This window comes from Perna viridis, chromosome 10 (assembly GCF_037379345.1).
Source record: "Perna viridis isolate PV_CMFRI_1.1 ecotype Kerala chromosome 10, ASM3737934v1, whole genome shotgun sequence".
Classification (NCBI taxonomy): Eukaryota; Metazoa; Mollusca; class Bivalvia; order Mytilida; family Mytilidae; genus Perna; species Perna viridis.
Genome location: NC_142454.1, coordinates 34,235,455 through 34,259,513, shown reverse-complemented (window position 1 = coordinate 34,259,513; position 24,059 = coordinate 34,235,455). Strand labels below are relative to the sequence as shown.

The window sequence follows — 24,059 nt, the reverse complement described above, 5'->3', positions numbered from 1 at the left end:
GTTTTGACATTTAACATACCTTATCATTAAATATTGTCATCATGCTTCACAGTAACTATATACTATTTTTCATTGTAAGGTTCAACTAGACCTTCGTTCGCTTCAGAATATAATTAACTTGTCAAACAAGCAACCAGTGCTTATAAAGAAATTGACCTAGATTGATCCGAATCTCTGGCCAATAGATAAAATGGAGAGGACTTCCAAGACTATAAGAAATGACGATCCGTCACAAAGGTGTCCAGTAAACGGTAAAATGACCGATACTGAGGATGAGGCATTACTCGGTGGTTGCCCAATGGGGACGATGAAGACAAAATCTAAGGCAGATGGAGCAAAGCCAGAAACATATGCGTCGTTTTTGCAGGTATGATGTAACGATTTTTATTTGCATAAAGAACAAACGGGGATAGAACGCATGTTTTTCCAACTTACGTGGTCTTCTTCTTTTTTATACCCAAACGCAACGAAGTTTTGGTGGTATAATATTTTTGCCCCGTCCATCCGTCCGTGTGTCCGTTCTTCCGTCACAACTTGCTGTCGTCTGGATAGTGCATCAGTTTTTACCGATTTTCTTCAAACTTTGGTGTATGGTTAGTATCCATTAAGTTTTTGATGGAATAATTTCAACAGGAATCGGTCAGAGGGGACTACTTTTTTGGGAGGGGACTTCGGCTTGTTTACTGGATAGTGCCTCTAATTTTTTACCATTTCCATCAAACTTTGCTGAGTTAGTAGATATGATTATCATCATGGGTGGGGTCATTTTTATTTTTTTGGGAGGGGGACTTATACTATCGTATTGGTGTTATTTTATGGCATTTGAACTAACTGCATTGTTTTAGCTATCAAATCTAATCTCTAACTAAAGATACATAATATAAATAATATAGACTTAGACATAAATGCACATGTAACATGCAAGACGAACTCCACCCGTCTCTCACACTATATACTGGCTCAATTATTTTAATACATGACAGGAATCAATATTTTCTAAAGACTGCAAAGGTGTGCGCGTGGGGGTATTGTAAGGGTTATCACTCAGGTTCTTTTATTTGGCTCATAACATAATAATTTTTATTGATTTAAAGCGAATATTGCTTTAAACATTATTTTTAATAGACGTTGCGTACATTGTTGGTGTCACATTCAGTTGAACCAAGCCTGGTTACGAAAAAAGAAATATTGCTATTAGAATGTGGAGTTACCAAAGGCAATATAGATATTAAAATGTTCGAAAATGGTTGTTGTTTTAGGATTACGTTTCATAAGTCTTTTTTTAAAGATGCTGTTAATTGTTGAGGAAAAGTATTATTCGATCACAAGAACGTCCATTTTCAAAAGTGGACAGGTAACATTAAGAAATGCTTGCTTCCCATTTCACCAATATATCTAAGTTGTTTCTTGGCGTATTTTGATAAACCAAACTTTTTTGGAAAGAGTAGTTAGTGATGCAGACGATGTAATGATAAGATCGAAGCGTATTACAACATCACAAATATTCCCTCTTTGATGTGGACATTGTAAAAATGGAAAGAAACCGATTTGAAGACAAAATGTTAGAAATTTTTTTTAAAGTTATGCTTTTTATCGGGACTTTTATTAACTATATTGATAATTTATTACGTAACCCCAATGAAAATATATATAAAATGTTCAATCAGTCTTTTTGTTAAAAGCCTTTTGTCCGTATTTCAATTATGTCACAAATCTTAATTTTTTCGACGTTGGCCACTGGCTACTTTCTTGCTTACGGTTGTAAAATATAACAATGAATAGTATTTTTACCAAAGTGTATTCACGCTTAAAGGACTGTATAAATATTCACAATATCATGTTTATTCTAAAAAAAAAAGAGTTCTATTGTCTAATAGTAGATAAATACGCACGTATGTTGTGATGTCACGTTGTCTTTTTCCTGACGTTTTCTACACGTTTCTACCCAGTCTTTTTCAAAAGCTTTTTTCGTTAGCATTGAGTGAACTAATAACTATGAAATTTTGAATTTTACATGTGTATTTGCTGCAGATAGTATATTCTAAAAATAATGGTACTTGGTTGAACATGTATCTAAGCGCAGCATTTTGTCTGTGTCTAACCAAAATGTCACAACATCTAAAATTTGTATATTTTATTAATTCACGCGTACACCATGCGAAATTCGAACGAATTGTTCAAAAAAGCAAATGGTGTTGAGTCGATTTCTTCATATAAATTATAAATGGCTCCGTCTTATGCCAATATTTTCATGGGAAAATTTGAAAAAGAACTACTTGAATCCACTATAGAAAAAGCTCTGTTCTGGTATAGGTGTATTGACGACGTGGATATGAAGGAGACACATGACAAAGAAGAACTAAATAAATTTATCGCACGTGTCAACAATCAACACCCTTCAATTAAGTTCACTCACGAAACATCTGCTACTAACATCTCATTCCTCGATACCTCTAGCACCTTATCGGGGGGGGGGGGAGGGGGGGAGAGCTCTCCACGGACCTATACTCCAAATCAACTGACACACATCAATATCGTATGCCTAAGAGCTGTCATCCACCTCACCTGACTAAGAGTATACCATTTAGTCAAGCTCTTAGGCTAAGGCGCATTTGATTAAATGTCGAATCCTTAAAAACTGAATAACAATTTAAGAAGAAGGGGATACAAGACCATCAAAGAAGGGTTAAAAAAAAATTCACAATATCCCAACAAGTAGTCTGTTACAGTACAAGGCAAAGAAAAAATGTAAAAGAACCCCTTGTGTTCTAACATACCAGCCTTGCCTTAAAAACAGCCACAATACCATTCGTGAGCACTGGGCCTCTGTCGAGAGAAACTCAACATTATCCAAAGTTTTTCCCGAACCACCTATGATTGCTTTCAGACAGCCAGACAATTTGCGTAAGTCTGCTTGTGAGGGCTGAAATATCTAAGCCCAACTTGACTCCAAGCGAGAGTCGCTCCTGTGGTGACAAAAGGTGCAAATGTTGCAACCAAATGCACCACTTGTCATCATTCACCAGTACAGTCACGGGGAAACGCTACAAAATATTTTGTAACGTGCACTGCAAGAGTGCTTATGTAATATATTTGCACCACTGTCCCATCTGTGGCCTTCAATATGTTGGTAAATCTAAACAGCCTTTTCACAAGCGCTTGAACGGACACAGGAGCGACCTAACAAAAAGCCTTTACTCCCAGTGAGTCAACTCTTCAGTTTTCCAAACCACTGCCTCGATGATTTCAACAAAATGAAAAATACGGTGTGGAGCTATGTATAGAGAGTGAAGCGGGAGGGAATTGGATAAAAGAACTCCGTGTTTTACACCCACACGGAATTAACAAAAACATTAAGTTCTTCCTATTTTGTAGTTTCTTATTACAGTGTATGTAAATATTTTTAGTTTTATAGTTCAGTATTCAAGATCAACACACAACATGTGTCTATAACCTTCGTTAACTGTCAATAAAATTGTTTACGTCGCAAGTATACACCTGCTTAGGTAGTGAGTTGTGTTCACAGACCATTTACTTTCATACACACTCAGTTTATTTAAGGCACTGAAGAAGGTCATTTGTTGACTGAAAATTTTGCTCATTATATATTTTATTATAGTGTATTAATATCTTTATCGGTATCGCTGTACAATCCTTTAGACTTATATAATTTTTTTGTTTGTGCTGCATCGTCATGACTTGACGATCCGATACCCATTAAGTTTGCTGGTTGGCAGATTCCTTTAGACTTTATATATGTAAAACCGTGTCTAACAAAAATGTCACAAAGCGCATTTTTGACGTTTCCAAAGTAACGTTCTGTTTTGCGACGTAAAAACTCTTTTAACGTCAATTTTAAAAACAATAAAAAAATATTGAGAAGTTACGTTACTAGATTAAATTATTACGACTGTGGACGTAATGAATAAAAAGATTTTCGCGAATCTGATAAAATAATGAAAGAAATGTTGAAAAGAAAACAGGAAAAAGAAAGGTCCCACCTTGCGCGCACTCCTGTATGTGCATATGCAAAACAAAAAAAATATTCTGGTGTGGTCTTTTTGACCCCTTATAACTCGAAAACCGTAAGAGATATCCGAAATCTGATTGAAAAATGCAGACAGAATTATTAATGAGGAGTCCAATGAAGAATCCAAAATTTCGAAATCTGGCCAAAAAAGTCATGAAAATGTTTTAGGCGTTGCCCAACTTTGACCTCCTACAACTTGAAAACGGTCCAAAACACATAAAATCTGCTGTAGATATGCTTAGCCGAATTAAATAAAGAACACATTAAAAATATAATATTTAAAATAAAAAACAAACCAATCTACATGGGTTTTAATAAAATACGTATTTTTACCCTTTTTGACTCCTGTTTCTAAAGCGGCAGGGACAAAAAAGACCAAATTAAATAGGAATCTTCTTAGTTGTTGGTAAAATCATATCAATATTTTAGAACAATACGTCAACCACAACTAAAGTTATCGCACGGAAACGAAGTGTACCCAGACCACGACGACGACGACGCGGACGACGAATGCGCCATAACATTTTAAAAATTAAATAAGCACACTTCACAATTACAGAACGATGTACGTCGCAATACAAATAAAGGCGTCAAATTTTCGACGTTACCAAAATGACACCAACACCGTAAGCCACGTCTATACGATTTCTTCTTTTCAGTTTTAGGTTTTCTTGGATTATAAATGTCTGTCCATACACTTTGGGTTTTGTCTGCAGTTTAAGGAAGAAAAAAATCATTAAATATTGAAATAGTACGTTTAATAAAGAAACCAGTTTTGAGGAGTTAACAGAATCATTTATCTCTACATATATAGCAAAAGGATTTTAAAGAACATAACAGTGCCTATAGTACTTTACATTAATTTTGAGATGGTAAAATCTATCTTTACAGGAGAATACTTTTCAGCTATTATATCTTACAACTATTACTCTAACCTTTCAGTTAGATTGCCTGCTCAAATGTCAGAACTTGTCGAGTGAAGCTGCAGGAAAATTGGTCCATGATGAACACCTTTTCATTATTACACATCAGGGTAAATATTATTACATAATTTGGTTTTTTATCCACATCTGAACACTGTTCTGTCTCTTTCCAAATTAATTACTAACGGAATCAATCTGTTGTTAGTTTAATTGAATTTTATTATGCAAGAGCTTGCCAAAATTGTACCGCGCTAGATTTCTGGAACAGGGTTGTGTTGCAACAAGATTTTAGTCATCATTTAACTGCAAAAAATTTATAGTCACCACCATACACTTGTGAATCGCTATCGTATATTTATCTGCACGAGAACCGATTTGTTCACCGTGTCATTGTTTTTCTTTCCCCTTTCGTCTAAACCCCGGATGTGACATTTTATGAGCAATTCGGCGAGTACTTATAGAAATGCAGAATGAATGATAATCTACCACATACGAATGTGGGTTTTTCACTGAAATTTTAATGGGTATGGGGTACCATTCTTTCGCCTAAATGGCCTGGAAAACAGGTGCACATGGTCCATGCTCCCAGTTTTTAGTGGAGTCCGAGTTGCTCATTTGCTTTTGTTTCTTTGTATGTATGATTTTAGTTACTTAATGTTCTTTGTTGTGTATGTCTGTTTTCCATGTCTGGTCTTTGTACCTGGATTACATTCTTTTGATTACCTCTGTAACGTTGATTCCCTTGATTACTCTTGAAATATGCACTGCCTTGGTTCATTAGAAAGCTTAGATGCTACATACATGTAGGTGTGTTTGAATATGCAAAAACTTGTTTGAAGTACGAAATATGAAAAAAAAAATTGCCAATTATAGGTGAAATGAAAAAAAAATATGAAATTCCAAAAAATCACCTTCTTATGAAAAACTCGTTGTTGTCACATCATTTTATTGGTTTTTTTTGGCGACAAAAAGATTCGTAAATGGGAGGTATAAAGATACCTGAAAATAATATTTTGGTTGATGAGTGGGGGATGGGGTGCACGGAGGGTTATCTCAGCCTACTACGTGTTATTTTAGTTATTTCATGTTCTTTAATGGTTGTTCATGTCTGTTTTCTTTATCTTGTATTGTCCCTGTTCTGTTTTATTATAATTTTCTGATCCTGGTTCCCTATACCACAGATGAACCATCGATTTTGGAATTGCTTCTTCATCATGATGATATATTTAGTCCCCTCCCATAGATTCCTTCCTTCGAAAGCGTGATATTACATGAACAATTCAAAATATAATAGAACAAAGCCCATTAAAGAGCATGTGTTATCAATTAATATGATAATTTTGAATTAATCAAACAAAGATATAAAATTATATACAACTAAATGCATATACACACCATAGGCAGGTGTTAAAAAGCAAAATGATTCAAATGCATCTATAGTGACTCTGTATATTTTCAGATTTTTGTGGCATACTCAATGTTGTTTTGAATCATAATGAACCCCAATATGTTTAATTTTCAGCTTACGAGTTGTGGTTCAAGCAGATTTTGTTCGAGATAGATTCTGTTAGAGATATATTCATAATGCCAGTAAGACTTTAACAATAAAAACAATACTGTATATTAAATCGTACAAAAAATGTTTTGTTTCTTCATTGATCTTTGAATACTGAATTACAGTGTATAAACAATCAACCTTCTTTTCTGTGCAGAAAAAGGCTTTTACTCGGCTGTTATAGGCTGTTCAAATAAAGAAAATCGCAAATGAGATAGTTTACCTGATTGCTTTATTAAATAAAACTGAAAATTTTGATGAACAAATTGTGTTTGGTACTTGCCTTTGATTGCCTTTTCTTTGAATAGGTTGTTGATGAAACACAGATGTTGAAAATCGTAAACAGACTCAGCAGAATTGTACTCATTCTTAAGGTATGTAGAGTATGACATAAAGCATAAAAATAAACAATACAAAAATACAGAAAATTTTGTAACAATATTTTACATACTATCTTTTTACTATTACACAGACGTTTCCAGAACATGCACTGTTAGCGTTTCACGAAAAGTAAAGATGCTCACAAAGACAACATAACCTTTTTTTTTAGTCATCTCAAAAATATTTTAAATTATTCAGTTTTATACAGATACGCCATCCTGTACAGTCTATAAGTTCTTAATAATATCACAAAATATTAAATATTTTCAGGAAGAAGTTATATCCTATCTTAAGGCGACATTCACTTATCAGATTATCTATCTTCCTGTTTTAGTTAATGGTTGACCAGTTTTTGATCCTAGAATCAATGACTCCTCTTGATTTTCTCGAGTTCAGGTGAGAAATATTATTACTCAGAACTACCGACCTTTAGAGTGTCAAATATTCGTAGAAAAAACATATAAGATGTTGAACCCTTCGACAACAAAAGCAGTTTATGAATTAGGAAATTCCCCCAAAGCAGCCATGTCTTTTAAGTAGAAACCTGTGGCTACTAGTCGAGTCGACCTTTTTTCCATAGAGCAAAATTGGCTCAACTGAAATAAGTTGAATATATATATATCGTCCTTTCAATTCTTTGAAAACTTTAAATAAACTCCAGAATTTGAAATATTACAACATTCTTTATCCGTGTTGCTTTCTAGTGTTTAAGTTTCTTTCTCGTTTCGCGTCGGTGCAATTAAATTCGCCTATTTTAGCTTTTTTTCTTTTTCCAGATAACTCCTTTTTAATCTCTGTATTTTGTAGAGGTCACCTATCGTCGGCATCAGGTTTTCAAAGCCTACAGTTTCGACTTCTTGAAAATAAACTTGGAATCAAAGAGGTAGCTATTCCATTTACAATACGAAAATGTCATATTTTAGTCTTTCCGGTACAAACAATTGCGCAAATAAATAAATGAGTAAGTCTTTTTCAGCGTGATTAATGCATTAATAACTTTACTGCTAAATTGAGAAAAACAACAGACATTTAAGCCGCGAGTCATTTCTTAAATGCCCAGTGTTAATGTTCAACAAAAAATTACATGCATTTGTATTGTAGGAGAACAGAGTGAAATATAACCAGCAACATTATATGCGGGTGTTCAACGATGATGAATCGAAACGGATGTTAACAGACTCTGTGACGTCACCGTCACTGCTGAATCTCTTGGAGGTAAATTTTAACGTTAGTCAGCCAAGACAAACATAGTGACTAAAGGCTCTTTTTGTCCCTCGCCGCTACACGGAAGAGGGCACTAAAGTCCCAATGTACGTGCATTCGTCCATGCGTCCTTGAATCACAATTTTGGACTCAATTACTCGGAAACCACTGGATGGATTTAGTAAAATTTTACACGATTGTTAGTCACCATTTTTTTTACTACCATTTTGATTTGAAAAATTTTACATGTCATGGAGTTATGGGACTTTTGACCGTCAGTTGTCCTTGCTGTGGCGGGGGACATATAGGCTACGAGTTGCTTGTTGGAATATAGTAACTATAATTTGTAATAACAATTATTATCGATTAAGTGCAAACTAAATGCTTGCGAGAGTATTTTCACTTAACAGCAGTTTAAGAATAAATGCATAGTTTGATGTTTGTGTTTTTTTAATTGAGACATTGGTATAACAATAATAAACACTTGCAACAAGTAAATCTCTGTATATAGAGAAGTATATTTAAATTTAAGAAATGGTTGGAAAGAACCCCTGGATTGGTGGACACTGACAAGAAGGACTTTGATTTTACTGAGAAATACAAAGCAGCTGTTACACAGTGGGTTGAAGATGCTTGGCACACTCCATACTTAGTAAGCCAATTACTTCAAAATAGAAGGAAATAATGTCAATCTTAATAGGTTGTCGATAAAACATATATATTCTTACAATTTTAGTGCACGGATTTTTCTTATTATTGTTAGTATCAAAATTTCATATTTTGACACAGTTATAAATAGTTATATCATATATTTAGATAAAAATATACCTTTTTTGTTTATGTATATATGCATTTTAAGTGTTCGTTGAAAACCTATATCATCTACCCTATATCGCATACCATATATCGCACCTGTAGACCTATATCGCATACCCTATACACATTCACAGACCATGCATGAAGTATGGTTATATATATATATATATATATATATATATATATATATATATATATATATATATATATATATATATATATATATATATATATATAATATTATGAACATGATACGTTGAAGCTGCTTTAGCTGCCAAATTTGTTCAGTTTTGATTCTACTGAATTTTGCTGATAAAATGAAATAAGTTTGTAGTACTGCAATTGAGGCAATAAATGTCGATAAGGGTGCACTATACAGATACATTAAGGCGACTGTTTCGCACACCAAAATACCCCGGTCAAATTTTGTAAAACTTGACATTAAAAGTTGAAATTTGGTGGATATATTGTTTAAATGTAGTTAAGCATTTATACATAGACAGATGTAATATATGTAATGGTAAACAAGTGTATTTTAAGGAAGAATGGTATCCGGAACGTTTCAGTCCCCTGCCGTATTATGTTCTCTCCTCAGCAGGTCTCAGTATCGTATTAATTTTCCCATAGACTTCTATAGTGAAGTGCATATTTTTAGGATTTTTTAAAAAATATGTAAATTGATTCAATAAAACTTTCACTTATGTAGCATTTCTAAGGACATGTGAAAAAATAATTTCCCGCAAAGAAAATAGGGTGAGTCCACGAAGATCGGACAGAAAAGTAGTCTCGAACTATAAATAGCCATTTTCCCTACTTTCACTTTCGTTTTGCACTCACCAAACCAACCTTTTCAGTGGAACATTTTTATGATATTATGTTAGATTTTCTTTTAAAAAAGTTCTTCATCTTACAGTGTGATGTTTGCTCTATTTTATAAGTCATTGTTCATATCTTTTGACAAAATATTAGTTTGTAGAGAGGCAAAAAGAAAATGCACTATATTTTTATAGCATCCATGTTTTGACGTACACCCACTCAGGGATATGCAATACGATACTGGTACCAGCATCAGATGGCTGATTTTCAAAATACTTTATTTCGCACGAACTTTTGGAACTAAAATTGTGAGAGAATGAATTGAATTGAAAAGGGTCTTATTATTTTTACCCTTTTTCCAACTACTCCATGCATGCTTTCATCCTGTGGAAGTGTCTAAGTGCCTGATATTTTACAAAACAGTAATTGGCTGTTAGTTTTGGAAAGGCACCCTGATTTGTACTAAAACTCAGTAATTTTTTTTTCAGTATGTTATCATGGCTACTGGATTTTATAACAGTAATCACTAAATTACTTATAAATGACTTGAACCTTCACACACCAAGGATTTCAAAAATATGCACTTTTTAATGACAAAACACTAGAAATTTCTGTGCGGACTGCCTCAAAACAGCTTTATTTCAACAAATTGAGACCAAATATTCAGAAATGATCTAACTGTATTGTACTACCTAATACCTACAGAATATTTGAAAAACAACGTTTTTTCAATCAAAGAAGATCGATAGCTCAGATCTAATTATTTTTCGCCATTACTTTCGGAGACTGCCGACAGGACATTAATCCGGGTTAAAATACTTTAACCTTGGTAAAAAAATAACAATAACGGATACACAGGTAAACACGTGTCTTGTTTACATTTCATTTTATCTATTTCTTGATTAGTTTTCAAATAAATAATGACAGTTACTGACAATATTTGTGCCACTTTATATCACAATACGTAAATTTCAAAAGGATCCTTGCATTATATTCGAACTTTTTTCCTTTCACGACTTGAATCCAACGGTCTTCTTTGCCTTTGATTAACCACTGTCGCTTTGCAATCAGATTTGTTTTTAAAAAAGGTTACCTTTACAGCACATGCGTGGATTAAGGTCACCAGAAGTCACATGCATACGAATTTATCTATGTCGACTTTTTGTCTTGCAAGACAGTACATATATAGACACCTATTTCATGTATTTAACACATTTATTTGTGGATATCGAATGAAATTACATACGAAAAGTGCAATTTAGTAGAATAAAGGCATATTTCAACAGAATTTTTTTTTAACGAAAATGACAGCTAATGCAGCTTTAAAATATGTACGACATGCTGTATCAACCCCCGACCTATATCGCACCGCGGATCGATGGCTCTTGGGGTGATATAGGAGTCGCGGGTTGATACAGCACGTGATATAGATTTTGACATATGATATTTAGTATCAACTACATGCAATGAGTTTAATTAACAAACATACTTTTATATTTTAGCAAAAACAAATGCCGTAATTACACGCTTTTCTCTTGTCATATTGATAAAGCACATCATTGAGACCAAGCATGCGATTTTAGTAAAGTTATTTTTATGATTTATTTGAAATTGTCAATGAAATGCTGGCAAGAGTAATCAAGGGAACCAAGGTTATAAGGTTATAGCGGTAATCAAAAGAATATAATCCAGGGACAAAGACCAGACATGAACAACAGACACACACAACAAAGAACATAAAGTAACTAAAATCATTCATACAAAGTAACAAAAGTAAATGAGCAACTCGGACTCCACTAAAAACTGGCAGCATGGACCAGGTGCACCGGTAGGGTACGCGTCCTCTGCTTTTCTAGAAACACCCGCCGAGTTGCTCATAAAAAGTCAAGTCTGGGGTAGACAAACGTGGAACGGTAAACTATGACCCGTTGAATAAATCAGTTTTCATGATACTGATGGATACATCATAACGATCCACGAGTTCATGATGACGACCATAAAACTTCTGTAGTGATGACTTCAATCTTGTAGCAACATAACCCTGTTCCAGAAGCCTATTTGTTAGAGTTCTAGCGCGATACAAAAAGTCTGCGTAGTTTCGGCTAACTCTGGCATAACGTATGAGTTGTGATATGAACACTCCATACGCAGGAGCCGAAGGGATGTTGCCACAGATGAAAGGAAAGTTGACAATTTTGAATGAAAAGTCATCACGTTTGTCGTAATAGTTTTCCAATAGTTTTCCTTTACTATCGATCTCTAAGTGTAGGTCAAGATATGAGGCTGACTTCACAGTGTCTGTAGTATCCTTTATCTCAAGTTCTTTTGGGTAGATGCGATGTATCAAATTCCCGAAATTAGGATTGTTTAAAGATAATACGTCATCTATATAGCGGAAACTGAGATTGAAGGATCTAGCCAAACGATGTTCTTTCTTCCTGATCAAATCAGCTATAAAGTCAGCATCATAAGAGTGACATTAATCCGGGTTAAAATACTTTAACCTTTGTAAAAAAATAACAATAACGGATACACAGGTAAACACGTGTCTTGTTTACATTTCATTTTATCTATTTCTTGATTAGTTTTCAAATTAATAATGACAGTTACTGACAATATTTGTGCCACTTTATATCACAATACGTAAATTTCAAAAGGATCCTTGCATTATATTCGAACTTTTTTCCTTTCACGACTTGAATCCTTCAACAGAAATTTTTTTTGACGAAAATGACAGCTAATGCAGCTTTAAAATATGTACGACATGCTGTATCAACCCCCGACCTATATCGCACCGCGGATCGATGGCTCTTGGGGTGATATAGGAGTCGCGGGTTGATACAGCACGTGATATAGGTTTTGACATATGATATTTAGTATCAACTACATGCAATGAGTTTAATTAACAAACATACTTTTATATTTTAGCAAAAACAAATGCCGTTATTACACGCTTTTCTCTTGTCATATTGATAAAGCACATCATTGAGACCAAGCATGCGATTTTAGTAAAGTTATTTTTATGATCTATTTGAAATTGTCAATGAAATGCTGGCAAGAGTAATCAAGGGAACCAAGGTTATAAGGTTATAGCGGTAATCAAAAGAATATAATCCAGGGACAAAGACCAGACATGAACAACAGACACACACAACAAAGAACATAAAGTAACTAAAATCATTCATACAAAGTAACAAAAGTAAATGAGCAACTCGGACTCCACTAAAAACTGGCAGCATGGACCAGGTGCACCGGTAGGGTACGCGTCCTCTGCTTTTCTAGAAACACCCACCGAGTTGCTCATAAAAAGTCAAGTCTGGGGTAGACAAACGTGGAAAGGTAAACTATGACCCGTTGAATAAATCAGTTTTCATGATGTTGATGGATACATCATAACGATCCACGAGTTCATGATGACGACCATAAAACTTCTGTAGTGATGACTTCAATCTTGTAGCAACATAACCCTGTTCCAGAAGCCTATTTGTTAGACTTCTAGCGCGATACAAAAAGTCTGCGTAGTTTCGGCTAGCTCTGGCATAACGTATGAGTTGTGATATGAACACTCCATACGCAGGAGCCGAAGGGATGTTGCCACAGATGAAAGGAAAGTTGACAATTTTGCAATAGTTTTCCTTTACCATCGATCTCTATGTGTAGGTCAAGATATGAGGCTGACTTCACAGTGTCTGTAGTATCCTTTATCTCAAGTTCTTTTGGGTAGATGCGATGTATCAAATTCCCGAAATTAGGATTGTTTAAAGATAATACGTCATCTATATAGCGGAAACTGAGATTGAAGGATCTAGCCAAACGATGTTCTTTCTTCCTGATCAAATCAGCTATAAAGTCAGCATCATAAGAGTGAAGAAATAGGTCAGCAAGTAAAGGAGCACAATTTGGTCCCGTTGGAATGCCGACCGTTTGTTGAAAAAAACACGTCCACCACACTGGACAAATATGTTGTCGATTAAAAATTCCAGCATTTTGTAAACATCTTCTTCTGTATATTTGGAAGATGATTTGGAATTATTTCTTACAAAGTATGAGGAATCTCTACCAAAAACTATATATTTGTATCTAGGTGTACCATCTTTTTTGGAAAAACAACGATGTATAATGTTTTTAAGTCGGGATTTTAACTGAGTATGGGGAATAGAAGTATACAGTGTTGAAAAATCATAGGTTTAATGCTATTATATTCAGATAATAGTCTTGAACTGATTGTCTCCAAAAGATCTTTCAAATTTTTCAGGATCCACATTAAATTAATACCACTACGGGAGTAACAAGGGTTGTGGTAGGACTGCAGACCCTCTTTGACAGTTGTGAGTATATAAGTTAAAAGTTTTGAAAGAGGTTTGGTGGTACATTTTGCAGATCCAGCTATGAAACGTTGTTTGTATGGATTCTTGTGAAGTTTAGGAATCCAGTACATAGACGGTAAATCACAATCATCGTCCTTGGTAGAGAGACCATATTTATGGTTTTCTACAATCTCTTCTTTGGAGAGAGTGATAGCAATATAGGTCTTATTTCTGCTATTATTTTCTACGTCTACCTCTGATAATAAACATTGGGTATAAAAGGTTTTGCAGACAAAAACAATGTTGTTTGGGGCTTTGTCTGCTGGTACGACAACATATTTGTCATGTATAGTAGACAGTGTTTTTGCTACATCGGGGTCTTTGAAAACTGATGTAGCCTTGGCACTCATTGACCTACTTAAAACTTTCATTCGTTTCAAAATTAAAGACCTCACGGCCTTTAACCACTCTGACAGAGAGTCAATGTCTTCTTGTTCTCGTTTTATCCATTTTCTTGCATAGTCCTCGACGGCATCCATAAGAACTTTAAAGTTATAATTCCAATTTATGGAGCGTGGTTCGCGGTACTTGGGACCTTTAGAAAGGATATTACGTAAAGATTCGTTTTTGATAATGGTTAAATCTCCCGTAACGACGTGACCAGAAGGATCATATTTGAATGGAGAGCTTTTGCAAGAACAGTCAGGTGGTTTAGCCTTGAAGTCCTCAATCTCGAGGTTCTGCAATAGCCTTTTATAATTGAAAATTTTGGATGCAATGGGTGCAGTATAAGAATATGAAATAATTGATATGGATTTGTCTTTGAAATATGGGGGAATTTTGTTGGTAACGTTTTTGTGATTGAGGATGTTAGCCAAATTAATTGCATCTATACCTTTGTTGACAAACGGTAGTGGAAGAAATGATCGTTTTTCTTCATCTTGACTTTTCACACAAACTGGTTTAAAGAGTCTGTGGAAACCAATATCCAAAATGATGGCAACAAATCTGTATAATGATGAGGTGGGGTCAGAAACAGGAGTGTCAAGACTTGTTTAGTAAAGGGAGTGTAGTAGAGTGAGAGGTATAGAATAAAGTTTGGTTCTAATGTGATGAAGTCCAAGAGGTTTTTCTATGAAAGGAAGAAGACCACCTATGTAGACATCATGTAACTTAGGTGACGTATAGTGGCGATGGCCATGACTCCTTTCCCGTCTTGGATTTTTGTCAAATAAATTCATCACATTCATGCTATTGTTATATTGGCTTGAAAGGTTTCCTATACTTTTGATGTTGTCATTGCACCCATAAGGTATTGCAGTACCTAGTCTGCGTATCCAGTACTCCTCTCTTTCCCTACGATAGTTTTTACTTAGAACGGGACTGTTCGTAGGATGGTAAATTTTTTCTAAAATACGAACTTTCATGGAGAGGATTGAAAGATCTTGTTGATTAAAGTGTTGATAAACTGTCGGAAATTTGGTGGTGTTAATTCCCGAACGATGACCGCACATTCTTTTATTTAATCGTTCTTGCGTTTCTCCGACATATATTAAACAACATAAGTTGCATACTAATCCATATATTAAGTTTGTTGATTTGCAACTTAAGACATCGTGACTTTTTGTATGGAAGGGTTTGTTTGTAAGGGAACTGGAGAAGTAAGGGTCGGTTATAAGAATGTTGCATGTTTTGCAATTTTTAATACCACATTTTGATATGGTACAATGTGGTTCGTCATCGTTGTAGTCAAATATATCGTTTAAAGTGATGGAACATGGTTTGATTATTTTAAAATAGTCAGAATTTTTGTACTGGAATAGATGGTCTGCAGACGGAACGTGTGATTGGATACTTTTAGTTGAATTGGTCGGGGCACTTTCCATACCAGATGTGACTGTGCTAAGAATCCCATCTGGGGACACCACATACTTACAAGACAACAGAGTGTCCGATCTGCTGTCAGGTTCGGACCTTTTTATACTGGGGGACGTCCGAGCCAGTTTTCTTTCATTCAAGGCTATAAGGTTATAGCGGTAATCAAAAGAATATAATCCAGGGACAAAGACCAGACATGAAAAACAGACACACACAACAAAGAACATAAAGTAACTAAAATCATACATACAAAGTAACAAAAGTAAATGAGCAACTCGGACTCCACTAAAAACTGGGACAATAATTAATAACTTTTTCCCATTTTTCAGGAAGAAACAGATCCAAAGCAAAAGGAAACATTGCTTGCTGAGTACAACAAACAAAAGGTGTATTAAAATTCCACTACATAGAAACTAAATAATTATATACATTAGGATAAACATGAATGAATTATGTAAAAGTGAGATATCTCTTCAACTTTTCCATAAGCAAATTAAATCTAGCTTAACCGCTTTTAGTGGCATATTTAACAGTTCTGACTCACACGAAGTTATATAAGCTGAGTTTGTACCGTAAGGTTGTAATTTTGAAGCATGAATGATATTGAACGCTCTGAACATTGCATTCATGGCAAAAACTAAATGAAATCAAACGTGTCATAACAATTGAGTTTTATTTTACAATCTGGTATGTTACAACGAAAAACCTTGCCAATAAAAATCGAGACAATTCAGGCAAACTTCTTATAAAATCAAAAACTGATAATTTCAAAATTTCTTAGACTGGATAGGAAATTTCCCTCTCCATAAAAATATTTATAAAACAAGTTGATTTCTCCTTACAGGAATCATTTGAGTCGGTTTTTACGGCAGAGAAGTATAACATATATGTAGAAAGAGGTATGTTAACTATTATAACTTACTGTAGTGTCCCGACTACGTTTTGATGATAGAAGATTGATTGATTGATTGATTGATTGATTGATTGATTGTTGGGGTTTAACGCCCAATGATGGAACATTACAAACTTTCTTAATTATATGCTTTCCATAGGACCAGCTTATGTTTGGTTAAAAATCTTTTACAATACTATAATTCTTATCTGATTGTTATTAATAATGTAGATGTACAAAGCTGAATACATTTTAACGTTGCTGGTTTAAAAATAATGAAATTCAGCCTGAAATCTTGGCATTTTATTGCAAAAAGTATATATTTATTAATGTCTTATTTATTTATCATAGGCGAAAGAAGGATAAACCACAGGGCATTTATGGGGGCATTGATGATATCCCTGTACCGCGACGAACCCAGGTTCAATCAACCTTTCCAAATGTTGACTTTACTGATGGACATTGATTCTCTAATGACAAAATGGAGATGTAAGCTATTTAGGTTACAGACCACCAATTCAACCAATGAGCATTTGGAACGTACGCAAAATAGTCCTACGCAGAAATTACCCCTGTTCCTCATAGTGCTGTGAAAAAAGTTCTCATCTTATTTAAAAAATTTAAACAGTTTCCGAAAGGAAAAAAAATTCTGTACATTTTATAGGTGCATTTTGCTTCTTGTGATGTGAAGCCTAATCTCCATAATGATTTTTAAATATACCGCTATCTTGTGAAAACACTGGGATTTCCCATGCTATTTATAGACCCTTCACTTCCGGTGACCAGTATTGCACTGCAAGTCTGCTAACCCCACATGCCATTCTGAGGATTGTGAGCTGACATATGTAGAATCATGCTGATATATAGTCCTCTGCAGGTTAAAGTTAAGGTAAAGTCCAGAGAAGCCATTGAATATTGTGAAATTAGCATAGAAGCCTATGGGAAGTGGAATTAGTGGTTTTTAGCCTTAAGCTGAAGCCATGGCAAAATGAAAAGTTTCTTGAAATTGCTTTAAACTATAAGAAGATCTTGTTAACTTTGCCATGAGAGGAATACACTACAAAAATCCTTCAAAATATGCATTTTTTTAAGTTATAGATCCAAATTATGGAAAATTGGTCTTTTTGGCTGATTTTTATGTCCTATCTTGTAAAAAGTGTAGAAAATTTAGTAAAAATATCAAATATTAAACTTTGAGGGCTATATTTACCTAAATATGGTGGTAATAAGCACTTGAAATCAAGTTTTGTGTAGATTTGAGCAAAAATTAGGTTAGAAATGAGGAAAAACTCACTTTCATTACTGCGGTTAAGGCCATATAAGCATTCCCCTATGGCAACATGGAAAATCCATTATTGAGTACTTTTTTTGCTTTAGGTGCCCTTTACTTGTCATGTTTTAATGTGAAAATACTGTATTTACAAATTTAAAGCCAAATATATCACCTTTTGTGAAAATTTAAAGATTTAGGACTTTTGACATGTGATCAAGAAAAAGGGGGAGGCATGTCAGAAATAAATTTTAAAAATAGACCAATTTCTCAGAAAATGATTACTTTTAAATCTATCTCTTTATTAATATTGTTAAAAAACAAGTTGTGATTGATTTTTTTTATTTGAAAAGTCAGAAAAAGTTCTTTGCAAATATTTAATGCATTTAAGTATGGTAGAATATTGTCACTTTTTTGCTCACGCAACTTGGTTACCCTATATTTAAAAATCAAATATTTAAAAAAGTGCTTGTCACATTTCACTGAAACTTTGCAAATGCATTCAGTATGTGTGTAGGAAGATACCTGTATAGTTATTTATTTTTTCTAAGACAAAAAGTGACTCTTTAGGTTACAGACCACCAATTCAACCAATGAGCATTTGGAACGTATGCAAAAATAGTCCTATGCAGAAATTACCCCTGTTCCTCATAGTGCTGTGAAAAAAGTTCTCATCTTATTTAAAAAATTTAAACAATTTCTGAAAGGAAAAAAAATTCTGTACATTTTATAGGTGCATTTTGCTTCTTGTGATGTGAAGCCTAATCTCCATAATGATTTTTAAATATACCGCTATCTTGTGAAAACACTGGGATTTCCCATGCTATTTATAGACCCTTCACTTCCGGTGACCAGTACTGCACTGCAAGTCTGCTAACCCCACATGCCATTCTGAGGATTATGAGCTGACATATGTAGAATCATGCTGATATATAGTCCTCTGCAGGTTAAAGTTAAGGTAAAGTCCAGAGAAGCCATTGAATATTGTGAAATTAGCATAGAAGCCTATGGGAAGTGGAATTAGTGGTTTTTAGCCTTAATATATAATAAGTATACGATTCCGAAAGATGAATATATATATTCATCTTTCGGAATCGTATACTTATTATAAGCCAGAATATTTAACAAATGTACTGAGATGGTTATTTCTGCTTAGAAAGATAATATATCGTGTACACATTCTAGAAACTTAATACTTCAACTTGAGTAATAGGTCTTACTTTCTATATATTTTAGTGTTCTAAGACTTAAATGAGTGTGTACCATTTGTTCATGATATTAATAGAATGAAATTAATGGAGTATCGTTGTTTTAGATAACCATGTGATGATGGTACAGCGTATGATTGGAAGTAAGATTGGAACTGGAGGGTCATCTGGATATCATTATCTGAGATCCACTATCAGGTAAGCAGGAAAAATAATATATTTGGATCAATCATTCTTACTCTATATTTTAAACTTTGTTTTATATTCCCACTCAACGAGTTGATAGTATATTGAAATCGTCCGAATTTCGTCAAAACTACATTGCCTTCCATGAATGGATCGATTTCAAATTTGGTATTTACCTTCATATAGATGAGTATACGCTGTAAGCCATAACGGTGCTGTCGAATATCAACTTCCTTTTTCATGGGACTTTGTCATATTTCACTAAATGGTCGAGAAAATTTTCGTCACAAATATCTCGTCTCCCTAAGAATAGATTGATTTCAAATTTTGTGTATGACTTGAGATAGACTGTACAAATGTTGCGTATGACTTGAGATAGACAGTACAAATGTTGTGTATGACTTGAGATAGACTGTACAAATGTTGCAATTGATTTTGGTTTCTCTGTTATATCAACTTTCTGTACGAGTTGGGTTATGCCTAGCACGACAACGCGTGAACCGTCATGTTATTTTGGTAATCTTTTTTTTTTATTTCTATCATAAATAAGGGATAGAAATAATATTCGGGAGGAGCATTGTATATGATAAACGTTGAAATAACATTGTCAACCGAGTAAAGTAATGTAAACTTGTTCTACAAAATCGAAAAAAAAATGTTTTAAGAATGCTAATATTTAATGTTTATAGTTGAAACATAACGGTTAAAATGTAAAATATTGATATTGTAAGTACATAATAACTAGCTCTCAACGAGTAATTTTAAAAATGAAACGCAAAAAGATAAATTAAGTAAATGGGTAATTTATAGTCAACTATCGATGATTTAAAAATCAGTTCTAGACAAAAATGCACATAAATCAGTAAAATGAAAATGAAATAATTGAACATCTTCTATGCCAGTCTAGAGTGTTTTGACGTGCTTTTTCGACAAATATGTAAATGATCTTTCATTCATCAAGGTATCAAAATTGTATGCTTTCACTGTTATAGCGATCGGTACAAGGTATTTGTTGACCTTTTCAACCTATCAACATTTCTCATCCCTCGTCAATATATCCCGCCTCTAACAAGGACTATGAAAAGGACTCTCAGTACAGTATCCAACCAATTTTTGGCTGAAAATGACGAGTCACTAGGTGAACTGGCTGAACGTATGGGAAAACAAGCTTTAGGATCAAGTCCAGGAACCACCTTTCTAAGTGGAACAAATCCTCAGACAACTTGAGTTGTTTAGAGATGTAATGGTTTATTGACAAAGTAAAGTTCTACAATTTAATTGATGCTTCCATGGAAAAATCCATTGTTAAAACAATATATTGTACATTTATGGTTGCACTTTTTATCATGAAGTGTGTAAAAACATGTGTTTTATGTATAGTATATGTATAAACTAGAACCCTGATATACTGAAATAGTTTTTAACCTTTTAAATTACCAGTTATTACATGTGTTTGAGAAGAACTATGATCTTTTTAAATATTTAGCAGTTGATCATTGATATTTACTTTTTATGGATTAAAGGAATCGATGTTCAATGTTTTTTTTTTATTTCTACATACCAAAATAAGTTGTCTAATTTGGTACATCATTGCCACATAGATCAGAGAGAAAAGGCAAGTTCGGACAAATAAAAAAGATTTGAATACTTCTCCGTCTAAGAATCGGGCAAAATGTATATAAGGTGTGGTACCTGAAGGAAAAAAACGCAGAGATTTTATTGTATTGACCAGTTAATTATACCTGATAACCACCAGAAATAATCATCAAAGTGTTTGTACCTGATAACCACCAGAAATAACCATCAAAATGTTTGTGAAATTTTCCTTTTTAAGATATTGATAGGTCAATTTTGTTGAAATGCACTACGGAAAAATGACGGGAAAATTTTCCCGCACTCTTTACCTATATAAGCAGACAAAATATCTACGTCACAGATGCTTTGGGATAAACTTAAATGTCTTTCTGGTTGCTTTATAGATGTACTGAATATATTTTAGGCGAAAATGACGAAATTGGTGAAAATGATGTGCCACCCATTGCCTGATAAATGAAATATGTATTAAACATTTCCAAGAAATATTGTATTTTACCAGTATCTCTTATACTGAATGTATGTGGTATAAAATTCTTTATCAGTATATTCAAGTTAAAAAGCAATCAAGGGAACCAAGGTTATAGCAGTAATCAAAAGAATGTAATCCAGGGACAAAGACCAGACATGGAAAACAGACATACACAACAAAGAACACAAAGTAACTAAAATCATACATACAAAGTAACAAAAGCAAATGAGCAACTCGAACTCCACTAATACCAGGTGCACCGGTAGGGTAAGCGTCCTCTGCTTTTCTAGAAACACCCGCCGAGTTGCTTATAAAAAGTCAAGTCCGGGGTAGACAAACGTGGAAAGGAAAACTATGACCCGTTGAATAAATCAGTTTTCATGGTAGAGATGGATACACCATTTCATTTTATCTATTTCTTGATTAGTTTTCAAATTAATAATGACAGTTACTGACAATATTTGTGCCACTTTATATCACAATACGTAAATTTCAAAAGGATCCTTGCATTATATTCGAACTTTTTTCCTTTCACGACTTGAATCCTTCAACAGAAATTTTTTTTGACGAAAATGACAGCTAATGCAGCTTTAAAATATGTACGACATGCTGTATCAACCCCCGACCTATATCGCACCGCGGATCGATGGCTCTTGGGGTGATATAGGAGTCTCGGGTTGATACAGCACGTGATATAGGTTTTGACATATGATATTTAGTATCAACTACATACAATGAGTTTAATTAACAAACATACTTTTATATTTTAGCAAAAACAAATGCCGTAATTACACGCTTTTCTCTTGTCATATTGATAAAGCACATCATTGAGACCAAGCATGCGATTTTAGTAAAGTTATTTTTATGATTTATTTGAAATTGTCAATGAAATGCTGGCAAGAGTAATCAAGGGAACCAAGGTTATAAGGTTATAGCGGTAATCAAAAGAATATAATCCAGGGAAAAAGACCAGACATGGAAAACAGACATACACAACAAAGAACACAAAGTAACTAAAATCATACATACAAAATAACAAAAGCAAATGAGCAACTCGAACTCCACTAATACCAGGTGCACCGGTAGGGTAAGCGTCCTCTGCTTTTCTAGAAACACCCGCCGAGTTGCTTATAAAAAGTCAAGTCCGGGGTAGACAAACGTGGAAAGGAAAACTATGACCCGTTGAATAAATCAGTTTTCATGGTAGAAATGGATACACCATAACGATCCACGAGTTCACAACTGACAATTCTGTGTATTTGTAAAAAATCTTATATACATGTAATCAGATGACATGTGAAAGCAACTTTTGATTTCTAACTAAATGATTCTGTTGCATTACTAACAGTAATGCGAACAGATAATTTTAAGTTATCGCAAAACTGATTATAATACCACTTAACACGCTGCATACGCTATTACAAGAACTTTTTCTAAACATATGTTTTTGGTTTAATAGTTTGTGATGAACTTTAAAATTATTCTTAATATTTCAAGGTTAGAATGTCAAGAGCTGGAAATATAAATCAATATTTGAAGGAATATGCTCATTAAACTGTTGAATTATAGAAATGAAAGGCTTTTCATTCGCAATATACATTACTTTTTATACACATCACTGTCCACTCTCCCGTCTGTTTACCAGTCCACATGTTTAAGGATTGCTTTCAATGTTTGATTAATAGAATATAAACATCTTTGGGTCGATGATATACTCTGGATTAACTGCGAAGTGGTTACCGCGTCAACCGACCTAAGTGATCAATGGTTTATAAACCGACCCAAATTCGTTTATATCCAATATTCAAACCAACAACTGAAAACAATTCTTAATTTTTAATACATAAATTAAAACAATCAAAAGATAAGATACCTAATAACAAGATCATTTTCTCAACATTTATCTAGTAAGAATGATAACAATCTTTGTACGACTTTGCGTGACTGGATAAAACCATTCATCCAAATAAACGAAGCAGCAATATGCAAATGAAGAAAAAATCATCCGCCATTGATTAAAATATTTCAATGAACAATATGCAAATGACTATAAATGGAAAATCCATCCACCAATGATAACAATAGTTGCAGAATAACGTTAAGACTAATATAGGTTTAAGTATGCACTTTTAAATTATTTGACCTAGACAGTTCAATAATGACACCGGCAAGTGTGTACATTTGACCGGCACGCCAATTACAAAAATAAATTTTACATAGTAACCACTGAATGATTTCAGAAAAAAAGAATTTAGAAGAAATATAATTCGATACAAATGTTAGTTTATTTTCCCATAACAGAGATAAGCAAATTGTACAAAAATGTTAAAAGCTAATCTCCCGTAATCGTCTAATTATGATTATTTAAACAGTCAGTAGATCTGTTGCAGCAGAATCTACTCTGTCTGAATAATCATAGACGGTCACATGGGAGCTGATGACTTAAATTGTCTCGTAGTTGAAAACAACATTTTTTTTCTACACATAGATCTATACTGCCATCGTAACTAATCGTTAATTATCGATTTG

The 24,059-nt window shown here is 33.9% G+C and overlaps 1 protein-coding gene across 1 annotated transcript in view; it reads left to right on the top strand.

Annotated features, from left to right (window-relative positions):
* The window catches only part of LOC148605531 (tryptophan 2,3-dioxygenase-like), a 44,509-nt gene extending 23,506 nt beyond the window's left edge, over positions 1 to 21,003 (top strand). The window contains exons 4-16 of the mRNA XM_088549826.1: positions 80 to 367; positions 4,973 to 5,063; positions 6,476 to 6,543; positions 6,817 to 6,882; positions 7,224 to 7,285; positions 7,697 to 7,772; positions 7,991 to 8,104; positions 8,625 to 8,744; positions 16,239 to 16,295; positions 16,754 to 16,808; positions 17,153 to 17,290; positions 19,387 to 19,477; positions 20,458 to 21,003. Of these exons, the coding sequence (XP_088405952.1) occupies positions 191 to 367; positions 4,973 to 5,063; positions 6,476 to 6,543; positions 6,817 to 6,882; positions 7,224 to 7,285; positions 7,697 to 7,772; positions 7,991 to 8,104; positions 8,625 to 8,744; positions 16,239 to 16,295; positions 16,754 to 16,808; positions 17,153 to 17,290; positions 19,387 to 19,477; positions 20,458 to 20,692 (1,350 nt within the window). The 5' untranslated portion in view covers positions 80 to 190 and the 3' untranslated portion in view covers positions 20,693 to 21,003. The remainder of the gene's footprint in view (positions 1 to 79; positions 368 to 4,972; positions 5,064 to 6,475; positions 6,544 to 6,816; positions 6,883 to 7,223; positions 7,286 to 7,696; positions 7,773 to 7,990; positions 8,105 to 8,624; positions 8,745 to 16,238; positions 16,296 to 16,753; positions 16,809 to 17,152; positions 17,291 to 19,386; positions 19,478 to 20,457) is intronic.
* Positions 21,004 to 24,059: the final 3,056 nt, after the last annotated feature.